This window comes from Rana temporaria, chromosome 5, assembly GCF_905171775.1.
Source record: "Rana temporaria chromosome 5, aRanTem1.1, whole genome shotgun sequence".
Lineage (NCBI taxonomy): Eukaryota > Metazoa > Chordata > Amphibia > Anura > Ranidae > Rana > Rana temporaria.
Genome location: NC_053493.1, coordinates 425,716,018 through 425,731,777, shown reverse-complemented (window position 1 = coordinate 425,731,777; position 15,760 = coordinate 425,716,018). Strand labels below are relative to the sequence as shown.

General features: G+C 45.6%; 1 protein-coding gene across 7 annotated transcripts in view; it reads right to left on the bottom strand.

Annotated features, from left to right (window-relative positions):
* Positions 1 to 15,760, bottom strand: part of LOC120941731 (zonadhesin-like) — a 138,804-nt gene that overhangs the window by 63,744 nt on the left and 59,300 nt on the right. For 6 of the 7 annotated variants that reach the window (XM_040355356.1, XM_040355355.1, XM_040355357.1 and 3 more), the window contains 2 exons: positions 3,134 to 3,193; positions 1,377 to 1,493 (listed from right to left, as the gene is read on the bottom strand). In XM_040355356.1, coding sequence (XP_040211290.1) covers positions 1,377 to 1,493; positions 3,134 to 3,193 — 177 coding nt within the window. The remainder of the gene's footprint in view (positions 1 to 1,376; positions 1,494 to 3,133; positions 3,194 to 15,760) is intronic. The other variant, XM_040355359.1, reaches the window with a different exon arrangement.

Sequence of the window (15,760 nt, the reverse complement as noted above, 5' to 3'; positions counted from 1 at the left end):
ATCATCATCATCATCATCACCAGTCTATGGGATCATCATCATCATCACCAGTCTATGGGATCATCATCATCATCACCACCAGTCTATGGGATCATCATCACCAGTCTATGGGATCTTCATCATCATCACCAGTCTATGGGATCATCTTCATCATTACCTGTCTATGGGATCATCATCATCATTACCAGTCTATGGGATCATCATCACCAGTCTATGGGATCACCATCACCAGTCTATGGGATCATCATCATCACCAGTCTATGGGATCACCATCACCAGTCTATGGGATCATCATCATCACCAGTCTATGGGATCTTCACCGTCATCACCAGTCTATGGGATCATCATCATCATCATCACCAGTCTATGGGATCACCATCACCAGTCTATGGGATCCTCATCATCATCACCACCAGTCTATGGGATCATCATCACCAGTCTATGGGATCTTCATCATCATGACCAGTCTATGGGATCATCTTCATCATCACCAGTCTATGGGATCATCATCATCATCACCAGTCTATGGGATCATCATCATCACCAGTCTATGGGATCATCATCACCAGTTTATGGGATCATCATCATCATCACCACCAGTCTATGGGATCATCATCACCAGTCTATGGGATCTTCATCATCATCACCAGTCTATGGGATCATCATCATCATTACCAGTCTATGGGATCATCATCATCATTACCAGTCTATGGGATCATCACCATCATCACCAGTCTATGGGATCATCATCATCATCACCAGTCTATGGGATCATCATCATCATCACCAGTCTATGGGATCATCACCATCATCACCAGTCTATGGGATCATCATCATCACCAGTCTATGGGATCATCATCATCACCAGTCTATGGGATTATTATCTTGTGGCTCATCTATCTATTTGTAATCCAATAAAGATGACCAAAGACGAGTCGTGTTTTTTTGTTCGACCAACCGGCTGATTAAAAAAAGGAAGGAACAGATTTCTCCGCCCACAAAAATACTTTATGGAATAAAAGTGGGAGGAGCTCCAGAGTTCTCACTCTTTCTGCTGCTTCTGGATCATCACAAAGTGTTTCTTCTCTGAATTCTCCGCACTTTTATTTTATGTATAATACTTTTATATCCATTTCATAATCTATTAGTCCTCATTCCATCCTCAGGTGAGGGGCGGCGCCCGCTGATTTATATTATTTATATTCATAAGAACATTCGTCCCAAAGAGAAAACACCTGAAGAACATTCGATCTTTCCCGATCCTCACCCCCGCTGGATCCCTCGTACAGAAGGAATGTACATGGAGTAGTGCTGGACCAATAGTTATGGAGATTCTTTTATAAATAGACCCCAAAGTGTCACCTCCATTCTCTTACCTTGCAAGGCTTCCTCAATGGCCATCGACAGCACGGGAGTTGTGCGGGTTTCTCCTCTATGGGGATCTCGCTGGGTCCTGCTGGGACTGTCAGATCTCTGGAATCCATCGAGTTCTTCTACAGAATAAATCACAGATTTATCATTCGGTGATGACAAGAACCGGGCAGGACCGGCTTTCCTTCTACAATGGGAATCACCATACCGATCCCTCCATCCCCTCCCCCCTCCCGGGATACAGATAGTCGATCGTTATCTTATATCTAATGATGTTCCTGTCCAGAAATCACCGCACACATATGGGCGGGTCTATTGACAGGACGGGAGGGGCTCGGGGACATAGGAAGTAATGGTTGATTGCCAAGACCCCGCCTCCAGTATGACTCCTAAACCCGCCTCCAGGGGGCGCAATAGACACATTGAGGGAAATCTACTAAGAGTTGAGCAGCCAAAATCTGGAACAACCAATCAACTTCTAGCTTTCATTTTTAAAGCTAAACGGACTCTCATGGGGACACCCGATGTAAGGGGGGTATTTTATGGGGACCCTGATATAAGGGGGGACTCTGATGGGGACCCTGATGTAAGGGGGGACACTGATGGAAACCGAGATGTAAGAGGGGACTCTGATGGGGACCCTGATGTAAGGGGGCACTCTGAGGTGGACCCTGATGTAAGGGGGGTATCTGATGGGGACCCTGATGTAAGGGGGGACTCTGATGGGACCCTGATGTAAGGGGGTCTCTGATGAGGACCCTGATGTAAGGGGGGTCTCTGATGGGGACCCTGATGTAAGGGGGGTCTCTGATGGGGACCCTGATGTAAGGGGGGTTTCTGATGGGGACCGTGAAGTAAGGGAGACTCTGATGGGACCCTGTTGTTAGGGGGGTCTCTGATTGGGAAGCTGTCGTGGTCGGAGGTAGAGGGGAACCTGTGGTGGTCGGAGGTAGAGGGGAACCTGTGGTGGTCGGAGGTGGAGGGGAAGCTGTCGTGGTTGGAGGTAGAGGGGAGGCTGTCGTGGTCGGAGGTAGAGGGGAAGCTGTCATGGTTGGAGGTAGAGGGGAAGCTGTCGTGGTCGGAGGTAGAGGGGAAGCTGTCGTGGTCGGAGGTAGAGGGGAATCTGTCGTGGTCGGAGGTAGAGGAGAAGCTGTCGTGGTCGGAGGTAGAGGGGAAGCTGTCGTGGTCGGAGATAGAGGGGAAGCTGTTGTGGTGGGAGGTAGAGGGGAATCTGTCATGGTCGGAGGTAGAGGAGAAGCTGTCGTGGTCGGAGGTAGATGGGAAGCTGTTGTGGTGGGAGGTAGAGGGGAATCTTTCATGGTCGGAGGTAGAGGGGAAGCTGTCGTGGTCGGAAGTAGAGGGGAATCTGTCGTGGTCGGAGGTAGAGGGGAAGCTGTCGTGGTCGGAGGTAGAGGGGAAGTTGTCGTGGTCGGAGGTAGAGGGGAAGCTGTCGTGGTGGGAGGTAGAGGGGAATCTGTCCTGGTCGGAGGTAGAGGAGAAGCTGTTGTGGTCAGAGGTAGAGGGGAAGCTGTCGCCGCTAATGGACCATCCACCTTATTACCAGGGGCCACAGTGAGTAGCTAAAGCAAGTACCAGAGCAGCATTATGTGCCACGGGGCTTCTAGACCGGGCAGAGACATGCACACATGTGGGGGTGCCCCCCAGCGCATGCACAAAGACACTGCAGGTATGGAGGTCCCGGGTTGCTTTCAATGTGCTGATGTTGTCCCCCCCCTGGAATAACACACAGAGCCCTGATTACCTGATCATCATTGTCTGTGATCTCTAGGGATTCCACTGATGAACCCCATCCTGAACACTTCTGTGGAGAGAGAGAAGAGATGATCGGTATTAGTAAAGTGACGGATGTGTCAGAAGATGGCGGCCGACGACCCCACAGACATGACGGGTCTATTTATAGAAAATGTGTACAGATATTCCTCCAGAGAAACTTCATGTACATTCCTTCTGGGCGAGGAAACCAACTGGTGATGATGATTGTAACGGCTACCCACTGGTGTGAGGGTCTCAGCCGTTGGAGACGTCCTTTTCCCTGGCAAGCTGCGATATGCAGGTACCGCCGGTATATCCCATCGAACGCCCTTCCAAGAAACGAGACGTGCTACGTTTGAAGGGTCAAGCAGACTGACTTTATTTTCCACCTTTTTCCTCCTTATATCTGGTTACAACTGTACAGAAACAAATGACACTCCCCCCCTCATCACACACTAAGGCTAATTACTAAACATTCTTTAATTAATAACAACAAAACCTTCACCCACTCCGTCTCCTAGGCAGACGTTTCATCTCCGCATACAGAGACAGTGTTATCACACATAAACAGTTTTTAGCATGCATAATTATAGTTCTGAGAGCAGACCTGGGATTAACACCTGTCCATTACAACACCTTTATACAAGGACAATGGACTGCCTCCCAGGCCCTGACGCAATTAGCATGTCACTAGACTGAGTCATAGAATATTGACTGGTTGGGGTCACAATTAACCAACATCTTGTAGTCTCTCAAGATCCTGCAATTATTATCAATGTCCAGGCAGAATAGTCCATAATCCGTTACACTGCCCCCCTTTTGTGGAACACTCCGGCAGACCCGGATTGATCCTTTTCGGATCAACTTGGGGATGTCCGGTCTGCTGTTAGGGTAAAAGTTCCGTTTGCCTGGACAGTCCGTCGGCCTTCCCATTGGCTTACCAGGTCGGTAGCTGATGGTGACGGTGAATAATAGAATTCAATTCTGGAACAGTCACTTGCTTTGCTCTCTCAATGGCTCCCAAAACCTGTTGCTGATGCTCTTGGGACAGATACGGCACCACCTGGATGCAAATCCCATTTAATCTTTTGACAATTTCCGCCTGTTTGTGCATTTCAATGTTCAAGCCACGGGACATCTCATAATACGTGACATAGTGTCGTTGCATCTCTGATTTCTCACTGGCCAACTTGTCACATTCCCATTTTAGACTGTGATATTGTGCCGGATCTACAGTACATGTCGGGGAAGGTAGTCTTACCCGGTTCTCAGCAGCAAGTGGGTTGATTCCAGCAACGCGGGTGGTCACGGCACAAGCAGCAGCAGGTGTAGGTAAATAAGCCGAAGTCAGAGGGCCAATGTCGTTGCCCAGCACCACCTCGGCAGGTAGGTTGTCCATGATACCAACTGTGGTCTTTCCTGACCCGGCTCCCCAGTCTAAGTGCACCCGGGTGGTGGGTACGCGAAATACAGCACCCCCTGAGACCCGGACGGCAACTGTGCGAGTGGACACGTTCTCTGGCTTTACCAGATGTTTTTGAATCAGAGTGATAGTAGTCCCGGAATCTCTTAGACCTTGTGCTACTTGTCCATTCACTCGTACCTCCTGACGGTGATGCTGACGGTTATCCGGAGAGGCCGCTTGTATTGGGTCTGCCTCATACCAAATTCCCAGACATTCCTCAGGGCCCCCTTCGGTCTCCAGGCAGTGGTCCGCAGAGGGACGTGATGGAGTGACCTCTGTGTTGGGTGTTGTGCGTCTCCAATTGTTATTTGTAGCTCTCAAAGGGCAATAACGAGCAATATGTCCAGTGTCGCTGCAGTGATGGCACGTCACCCTAGGCGAATCCCGGGGGTAGTTGCTAGGCCCCTGAGGACGTGGTGGGACTGGAGCCCGAAACTCTGGGCATGGGGTGACGGTTGGAGTACGCGGTTCTACCTTCTGAGCCAGCCGTGTAGTACCCTGGCTTACTTTCCTTGTCTCCGCGTACTCATCTGCTAGCCGAGCCGCCTCGTTTAAGTTAGCGGGCCGGCGATCTCGTACCCAGTCTTGTATGTCTGCGGCCAGGTCTTGAAAGAAATGTTCCATTAGGAACAGCTGCAATACTTCCTCCCCGGTGTTGGCCTTGCACCCTTGAACCCAAAGGGATGCCACCCTTTGTAACTGGTTGGCCCATTCCATGTGGGAGTCCACAGCCATCTTCTTGGACTCCCGGAAGCGCCGGCGGTAGGCTTCTGGCGTTACGGCGTATCGGGTTAGCAGCGCCTTTTTAACTTGCTGGTATTGTAAAATATCCTCTGGAGCAAGAGCCCGAAAGGCTTCATTGGCTTTGCCCGACAATTTCCCCGACAAAATAGTGACCCATTGGTCTGGTGGTACCTGGTGTAGTGAGCACTGCCTCTCAAAGTCCGCCAAATATCCATCGATTTCCTCCTCACTTTCTACAAAAGCTTTAAATGCAGTGAACGGTATTTTCTTTCCTGTAGCAGCAGGTGGGGGGGTAGGAACTGCAGGTGTAATGGGCTGTCTCGCTCTTACCAGTTCCAGTTCTTGTCCCCTCTTCGTTTGTATCTCCTCCCTTGCTTCCCGGAACAGCTGGTTTATTAGTTCCACGGACGTTTCTGGATACAAGGATAATCTCCGCTGTACAATCCCAGTAATTACATCTTCTTTGCTGACAGGTGCAAGGGGCTCCGTTCCTTCCATGGATCCATCCATTTCGTCCAGCTCCAGCAGTTCAGCTATCAGCTCCCTCCGTGGTCTGTTGCTGGCGCTCCTACCACGACTCTCCAATAGATCTTTTAGTGTGGATCTTTTCAGCCTGGCGTACTGCGACTCCATTCAGCACTTGCTCTTTGGATAAAAGGACCATCCCACCGCTGCCACCAATGTAACGGCTACCCACTGGTGTGAGGGTCTCAGCCGTTGGAGACGTCCTTTTCCCTGGCAAGCTGCGATATGCAGGTACCGCCGGTATATCCCATCGAACGCCCTTCCAAGAAACGAGACGTGCTACGTTTGAAGGGTCAAGCAGACTGACTTTATTTTCCACCTTTTTCCTCCTTATATCTGGTTACAACTGTACAGAAACAAATGACACTCCCCCCCTCATCACACACTAAGGCTAATTACTAAACATTCTTTAATTAATAACAACAAAACCTTCACCCACTCCGTCTCCTAGGCAGACGTTTCGTCTCCGCATACAGAGACAGTGTTATCACACATAAACAGTTTTTAGCATGCATAATTATAGTTCTGAGAGCAGACCTGGGATTAACACCTGTCCATTACAACCCCTTTATACAAGGACAATGGACTGTCTCCCAGGCCCTGACGCAATTAGCATGTCACTAGACTGAGTCATAGAATATTGACTGGTTGGGGTCACAATTAACCAACATCTTGTAGTCTCTCAAGATCCTGCAATTATTATCAATGTCCAGGCAGAATAGTCCATAATCCGTTACAATGATGATCCCATAGACTGGTGATGATGATGATGATCCCATAGACTGGTGATGATGATGATCCCATAGACTGGTGATGATGATGATGATGATGATCCCATAGACTGGTGATGATGATCCCATAGACTGGTGATGATGATGATCCCATAGACTGGTGATGATGATGATGATCCCATAGACTGGTGATGATGATGATCCCATAGACTGGTGATGATGATGATGATGATGATCCCATAGACTGGTGATGATGTTGATGATCCCATAGACTGGTGATGATGATGATGATGATGATCCCATAGACTGGTGATGATGATGATGATCCCATAGACTGGTGATGATGATGATGATGATCCCATAGACTGGTGATGATGATGATGATGATGATCCCATAGACTGGTGATGATGATGATGATGATGATCCCATAGATTGGTGATGGTGATTAGGGATGAGCTTCGAGTTCGACTCGAGCATTGCCTGTTCGGCGAACAACAAACAATTAGGGGTGTTCGCGGCAAATTCGAAAAGCCGCGGAACACCCTGTTAAAGTCTATGGGAGAAATCTAAAGTGCTAATTTTAAAGGCTAATATGCAAGTTATTGTCCTAAAAAGTGTTTGGGGACCCGGGTCCTGTCCCAGGGGACATGTATCAATGCAAAAAAAAGTTTTAAAAACGTCTGTTTTTCCGGGAGCAGTGAATTTAATAATGCTAAAAGTGAAACAATAAAAGTGAAATATTCCTTTAAATTTCGTACCTAGGGGGGGGTGTAAAGTTAGCACGTGAAATAGCGCATGTTTCCCGTACATAGAACTGTCCCTGCACAAAGTGTCATTTCTGAAAGAAAAAAAGGCATTTAAAACCGGACTTGCGGCTATAATGAATTGTCGGCTCCGGCAATTCAGAGCAAATTCATTCATAAAAAAAAAAATAGCGTGGGGGTCCCCCCAAATTCAATTACCAGGCCCTTCAGGTCTGGAATGGATATTAAGGGGAACCCCGCAGTCAATTTAAAAAAAATGACGTGGGGTTCCCCCCAAATATCCATTCCAGACCCTTCAGGTCTGGTGTGGATTTTAAGGGGAACTCCACCCCAAATGTAAAAAAAAATGGCGTGGAGTTCCCCCAAAAATTCACACCAGACCCCTTATCCGAGCACGTTAACCCGGCCCGCCGCAGAAAAGAGGGGGGGACAGAGTGTGGCCCCCCTCTCCTGAACCGTACCAGGCCACATGCCCTCAGCATGGGGAGGATGTCCCCATGTTGATGGGGACAAGGGCCTCATCCCCACAACCCTTGCCCGGTGGCTGTGGGGGTCTGCGGGTGGGGGGCTTATCAAAATCTGGAAGACCCCTTTAACAAAGGGGACCCCCAGATTCTGCCCCCCCCCCTATGTGAATTGGTAATGGGGTACATTGTACCTCTACCATTTCACGAAGGAAGTGTAAATTGTTGGAAAAACACACACACACACCGTAGAAAAAAGTCCTTTATTAATAAAAAAAACAAAAAAAAATCCAGCCGTGGTAATCCACTCGGTCCCGGCTCCCTGCTCCAACGTTGTCTGTATCCAGCGATGGATGATCTCCGGTTCAGCGATGAGAAGATCCATCCATACAGAGCGCAGCATCGCCGACCTCCTCTCACCGCTGGACACAGCCCAGAGGAATGACGCGGGTGAAGCTTTGACATTTCTTATATAGGGGAGGCGGGGCCACCAGTCACATGACCCCGCCCCCTCTGACGCACCCTCTGCTACGTCACTGGGGAAGCCCAGTCTTCCCCCTTGCGTCAGAGGGGGCGAGGTCACGTGACAGGTGGCCCCGCATCCCCTATGTAAGAAATGTCAAAGTTCCAGCGCGTCATTTGCTGGGCTGTATCCAGCAGGGAGAGGAGGCCGGCGATGGTGCTCTGGATGGATGGATCTTCTCATCGCTGGACCGGGGATCACCCGTCGCTGGATACAGACAACGTTGGAGCGGGGAGCCGGGACCGAGTAGATTAACCCCGCTGGATTTTTTTAATTTTTTTTTATTAATAAAGGACTTTTTTCTACGGTGTGTGTGTGTGTGTGTTTTTTCCACTATTTACACTTCCTTTGTGAAATGGTAGGGGTACAATGTACCCCATTACCAATTCACATGGGGGGGCAGGATCTGGGGGTCCCCTTTGTTAAAGGAGTCTTCCAGATTCTGATAAGCCCCCCTCCCGCAGACCCCCACAACCACCGGGCAAGGGTTGTGGGGATGAGGCCCTTGTCCCCATCAACATGGGGACATCCTCCCCATGTTGAGGGCATGTAGCCTGGTACGGTTCAGGAGAGGGGGGGCCGCACTCTGTCCCCCCCTATTTTCTGCGGCTGGCCAGGTTAACGTGCTCGGATAAGGGGTCTGGTGTGGATTTTTGGGGGAACTCCACGCCATTTTTTTTTTGGGGGGGTGGAGTTCCCCTTAAAATCCACACCAGACCCGAAGGGTCTGGAATGGATATTTGGGGGGTATCCCACGTAATTTTTTTTTAATTGACGGTGGGGTTCCCCTTAATATCCACACCAGACCTGAAGGGTCTGGTAATGGAATTTGGGGGGACCCCCACGCTTTTTTTTTTTTTATGAATGAATTCTCTCTGAATTGCCAGAGCCCACAATTTATTATAGCCGCAATCCGGTTTTAAAAGACTTTTTTCCTTTCAGAAATGACACTTTGTGCAGGGACAGTTCTATGTACGGGAAACATGCGCTATTTCACGTGCTAACTTTACACCCCCCCTAGGTACGAAATTTAAAGGAATATTTCACTTTTATTGTTTCACTTTTAGCATTATTAAATTCACTGCTTCTGAAAAAACTTCAGTTTTTAAAACTTTTTTTTGCATTGATACATGTTTCCTGGGACAGGACCCGGGTCCCCAAACACTCCCCTGGGGCAGGACCCGGGTCCCCAAACACTTTTTAGGACAATAACTTGCATATTAGCCTTTAAAATTAGCACTTTAGATTTCAAATGTTCGAGTCCCATAGACTTTAATAGGGTTCTAAAGTTCACACGAACATTTGGTGTGTTCGCAAGTTCTGGTGCGATCCGAATAGGGGGGTGTTCGGCTCATCCCTAATGGTGATGATGATCCCATAGACTGGTGATGATGATGATGATCCCATAGACTGGTGATGATGATGATGATTCCATAGACTGGTGATGATGATGATGATGATGATGATCCCATAGACTGGTGATGATGATGATCCCATAGACTGGTGATGATGATGATGATGATGATCCCATAGACTGGTGATGATGATGATGATGATCCCATAGACTGGTGATGATGATCCCATAGACTGGTGATGATGATGACGATGATCCCATAGACTGGTGATGATGATGATGATCCCATAGACTGGTGATGGTGATGAGGATGATAATAATCATATGGGATGATCCGAACACCCCCCTGGTTTGGTTTGCACCAGAACTTACAAACAGACAAAATATTTGTGTGAACCCTGTTAAAGTCTATGGAATAGGAACATAAAAAATCAAGTGTTCATTTTAAAGGTTAATATGCAAGTTATTGTGATAAAAAGTGTTTGGGGACCAGTCTATGGGATCATCATCATCATCATCACCAGTCTATGGGATCATCATCATCATCACCAGTCTATGGGATCATCATCATCATCATCACCAGTCTATGGGATCATCATCATCATCACCAGTCTATGGGATCTTCATCATCATCACCAGTCTATGGGATCATCATCATCATCATCAGTCTATGGGATCATCATCATCACCAGTCTATGGGATCATCATCATCATCATCATCACCAGTCTATGGGATCATCATCACCAGTCTATGAGATCATCACCATCACCAGTCTATGGGATCATCACCATCACCAGTCTATGGGATCATCATCACCAGTCTATGGGATCATCATCATCACCAGTCTATGGGATCATCATCATAGTTACATAGTTACATAGTTAGTCGGGTTGAAAAAAGACACAAGTCCATCCACAAAAAAATAAACAAACAAAATAAAAAACACAATACAATCCCATACACCCAACTCCATACCCACAGTTGATCCAGAGGAAGACAAAAAACCCCAGCAGAGCATGATCCAATTTGCTACAGCAGGGGAAAAAATTCCCTCCTGATCCCCGAGAGGCAATCGGATTTACCATGGATCAACTTTACCTACAAATCTTAGTACTCAGTTATTTTATGTACATTTAGGAAAGAATCCAAGCAATCTACTGAGCTGGCCAGAACCACCTCTGGAGGGAGTCTGTTCCACATTTTCACAGCTCTTACTGTGAAAAAACCTTTCCGTATTTGGAGGTGAAATCTCTTTTCCTCTAGACGTAAAGAGTGCCCCCTTGTCCTCAGTGATGACCGTAAAGTGAATAACTCAACACCAAGTACACTGTATGGACCTCTTATATATTTGTGGACCTCTTATATATTTGAGGTCTATGGGATCATCATCATCACCAGTCTATGGGATCATCATCATCATCATCATCACCAGTCTATGGGATCATCATCATCATCATCATCACCAGTCTATGGGATCATCATCATCACCAGTCTATGGGATCATCATCATCACCAGTCTATGGGATCATCATCATCACCAGTCTATGGGATCTTCATCATCACCAGTCTATGAGATCATCATCACCATCACCAGTCTATGGGATCATCACCATCACCAGTCTATGGGACCATCATCATCATCACCAGTCTATGGGATCTTCATCATCACCAGTCTATGGGATCATCATCATCACCAGTCTATGGGATCATCATCATCACCAGTCTATGGGATCATCATCATCACCAGTCTATGGGATCATCATCACCATCACCAGTCTATGGGATCATCATCATCACCATTTAAGTTAAAGAAGGAAGGGAATAGATGGGGGGCAAGAAGGAGAAAAAGAACGAAAAAGGGGAAAGAAAAGGATTAAAGATTTGTACTTGTTCGCTCGAAAATTAACACTAAAATTCATGTATGACAGGAAAAGGAAAGAAAAACAAGCTGAAGTCGTCGACCAAGAAATTTGGAAAAGTTTCACAGTTGCTGATTTTCGTGCTTTAAAAACATTAATTTCATTATTAGATGAAAATGATAGCTGTCCAACACAAGACACTACACCTGAATCCTATGAGTCAAAAGGAGAAAGGGTACAACTATCTATATACAGACAAGATCTAGAAACACTTGAAAAAGCAGTAAAAAATAAGTCTTTAAATTTTCCTCCACTCCAAACTAACTCAAATGTTTGGGCCTTCCTTATTCAAACAATAAAGGAGGTAGAATCACTTTCCCTTGTCAAACACACTAACCCTAAATTTTCGTCCATACACACCCAAGCCCTGGATGCACTGAGTAAAAATTCAGAAATAATCATAAAACCATCCGATAAGGGCGGCAATATCGTGGTGATGAATGATTTACAATATAGGAACATGTGCTGGGATATCTTGAAAAACCGCACATGGTACCTACCAATTAACAAAGAAATTATTACAAAATTCAATCAGCAATTCGATGACCTATTACAATTGGCACTTTTTGATGGATCTATTACCAAAGCCATCTTTGATGGTATTCAGGTCCCACATCCTAGAATCCCCACCTTTTATGCGTTACCCAAAACGCACAAAAACTTACAACATCCACCAGGCCGCCCAATTATATCAGGAGTCGGCTCTAAAACTGAAAGAGCAAGTGTATTCATTGACCAATACCTCAGGCCACACGTGACCTCTTTACCCTCCTACATTCAAGACACGCCCGACTTACTCAGAACAATTGATGGACTAACGGTGCCTGATGGTTGCCTTTTGGTCTCAATAGATGTGGAGGCCCTGTATTCATCAATTCCACATGATAAAGGCCTCCAAATTATTTCCAATTTTCTTGCCGAAAAGGGACCAAAAATGGACAAATTAAATGGTTTTGTGCTTAAATCTCTCTCCCACATCCTTACGAAGAATGTGTTTTCTTTTGATGGGTCCCACCTCCTCCAGGTACAGGGAGTCGCTATGGGCACTTCATGTGCCCCAAGCTACGCGAACCTGTACCTGGGGGGGTGGGAACGAAAACTGTTTTCTTCTGATTCTAATACCTATTTTTTTATCATTTGTACTAAGCTGGTTTCGATACATCGATGATGTGCTGATGTTCTGGACGGGTACAGTAAAGGATCTGCTTGCTTTTATGAGTTTCCTGAATTGCAATGAATTTAATTTAAAGTTCACTATGAATCATAGTGACTCTGCCATTGCCTTCCTTGACATAATGATTTATGTCGATGAGGTCAATGGCATACAAACATCCTTATACCGCAAACCCACCGCGGGCAACACTCTGCTACATGCAGCTAGTGCCCACCCGGCACCATTACTAAAGAGCATACCGTACAGCCAGTACCTTCGACTACGTCGAAATTGCTCTGATAACACGAAATTCAAAAGCGAAGCGGATAAACTCTACACCAGACTTAATACGAGAGGATATAGCAGATCCTGCTTAAAGAGGGCATTCAATCGAGCAGCTGAAAAAAATAGAGCCAGTACTCTGCTTAAAAGTAACCCCACCAAAAAAAAGTCTGACAATGTGGTGATGCGTTTCATCACGACCTTTTCAGACCAGCATGTCCAAATTCGGCAGCTCATCCAGAGACACTGGCACCTCATCACGGCAGATGCCACTCTCTCTAAATATGTGGCAAAGAACCCCAATATTACATTTAGACGATCCACATCGGTAAGAGATCGATTAGTTAAAAGTACTTACTGCAAGCCCCTAATAGGCCTGTCAGAAATACCGGGCCTCTACAAATGTGGGCATTGCAAATTTTGTCACCTAATTAGAGAGGGTCAGACTGTTGACCTCCCCAATGGGGAAACACATAAATTACACAAGCATGTCACGTGTCAAACTCAAGGAGTTATATATATAATTTTCTGTACCTGTGGATGCTTCTATGTGGGCAAAACTATTCGACCCTTATGGAAACGGGTTAAGGATCATATGTATTACATTACCAATGGTCTATTAAATAAGACCATGGGATACCATGTTGCTTTCACACACGGCTATGTAACCCCCCGAATACAATTTTCGGTATTGGACTGCATAGCCGAGGACCCCAGAGGGGGCAACTTTGATCAGAGAGTTCTACAGCGGGAAACTCAATGGATCTATCGCCTTAAGGCAAATGTATGGCCAGGGTTGAATGACTCAATGAGCTTCAAGTCATTTCTATATGTCTAATTATCTCTAAACAAGGTCTCTGTCACTTACCCTTCATTTTTTTGTGTTGTTGTAGGCCTGTCATTATCACCCCTGTTTAACCTGCAATATCTTAACCTCTCCCATGTTTTCCAACTGAGATGGTTTATGCATTGGATTTTAGATTATATGTAGGTGGATGTCCTCTATAAATACAGTATAAACGATATTTGGAGAAATCCAAAATAAGAAAAAAATATATGTTTTACCAGTTATTTTTTGTCTCATAAACAATATTAGAATATATGTTATGTGCTATTTTTCAACATAAGGATAATGGAACTACCATACCAAATCTCAGGAAGTAATGTGCAATCATATATTTTTATATAATCTATGGATTAGTATTTTTTAGATGTTTGGATATCTCTCTGTTGATTGCTTGATCGCCTGGTCCTCTATGGTTGTACCGGGGGCAGACGTATTAAGTCTTTGACTCACTGTCAGCATTTTCGGATTCGGTTGCTGCAATCTACCATTTTTATTATTATTTTTTATGTTTTGGCCTCACATCGGCTCACCTGGAACTGACTAATATTGGCTGTATTTATTTCCTTATTTTAGGACATAATCATTATCCTCTATGTATACACACACTCTTCTAAATTATTCTTTTCAATCTATATTGTGTCTACCCTACTACCCCTCTTTCTTTCAAAGCCCAATATCTGCCTATTATTATAGGATGTCTTGTCCCTATTTGTCCACATGATGGCAAGCTTGAGATCGCTAAAGTATTCACGATTTTTGATATTTAAATATAAGTTTTCCCTTTTTTCCTAGTTTTACTATGTGAGTTCGTTTTTTTCTACAATCCTTTCTTTCTTTATTATTTACGGTCCCTCTTTATTAGTGGCCCAATCCTCCGACGTGCGCCTTTTCAATAGCCTTTGCTTGGCCGTAATTCACGGCTATGCTATCATATTCGTTCCGCTGTCACATCGATAATTGCGACCCGTTTATGCGCCGCCGTATTGAGTGGGCGCACGCTAATGACGTCACACGTCGGACGTTGACGCAGGGATGTGCCCTATTTAAGGGAGCAACAAACGCACTTGCCTTGTGTTGCCTCGTGTACACCCTGGGACACAGATACCCGTTATCTACGCTGCTTTATGGTAAGCACCTATGCTTTTGCGCCACCGGACGTCCCTCGATGCTTCCTGAGAGTGTTATCTGATACACCTCCAATTATATCTCCTCTTATTTATAGACCCCCTGTTTTAATTGCAGTGTATGTTCACCAGTGGCGTTACCGGTCTGAACATTTGGATTCACATGTTGTACATGCTGACTACTATCTGTTGTCCCAGCAAGCCTGAGACCATTTCAATTAGGTAAATCAAGGCTCTTCCTTTTGCTTTCAATACTGGTTATTATTTAACTAAATTTGGGTTGCTAAGCATGAGGCTTTTTATTTATTTAGTTTTTTACTCTCATTCATGCATTGTTTTTCTCCTTCTCTGTAACCACAGTCTTTTGTGAGCTGTGCAGCTTGTTGGGGATTTTCTAGCCCTGCAACCCACGGACCCTTTGCTTCTGACCTTTATTGGCCCATCAAAGGTGATTTGCTGCGTTGCTACATTAAATACGCCATACCTCTAGTATCAAAGACATTTTTATTGTTTCATATATATATTTTTTTCTATTTTTGTATCTATACATACTTTGGCTATATCTCAATCTCTATTATATGTCTCTTTTTCTCTTCCATGAGTGTGCTTACATTGTGGATTTTGATTATCATCCATTTAGCATATATACATAATAATCTTTTTTATGCTAAATCAGATTCCTGGTGTTACGCTTGAAAACTCCTGCCAAAACTGCACTT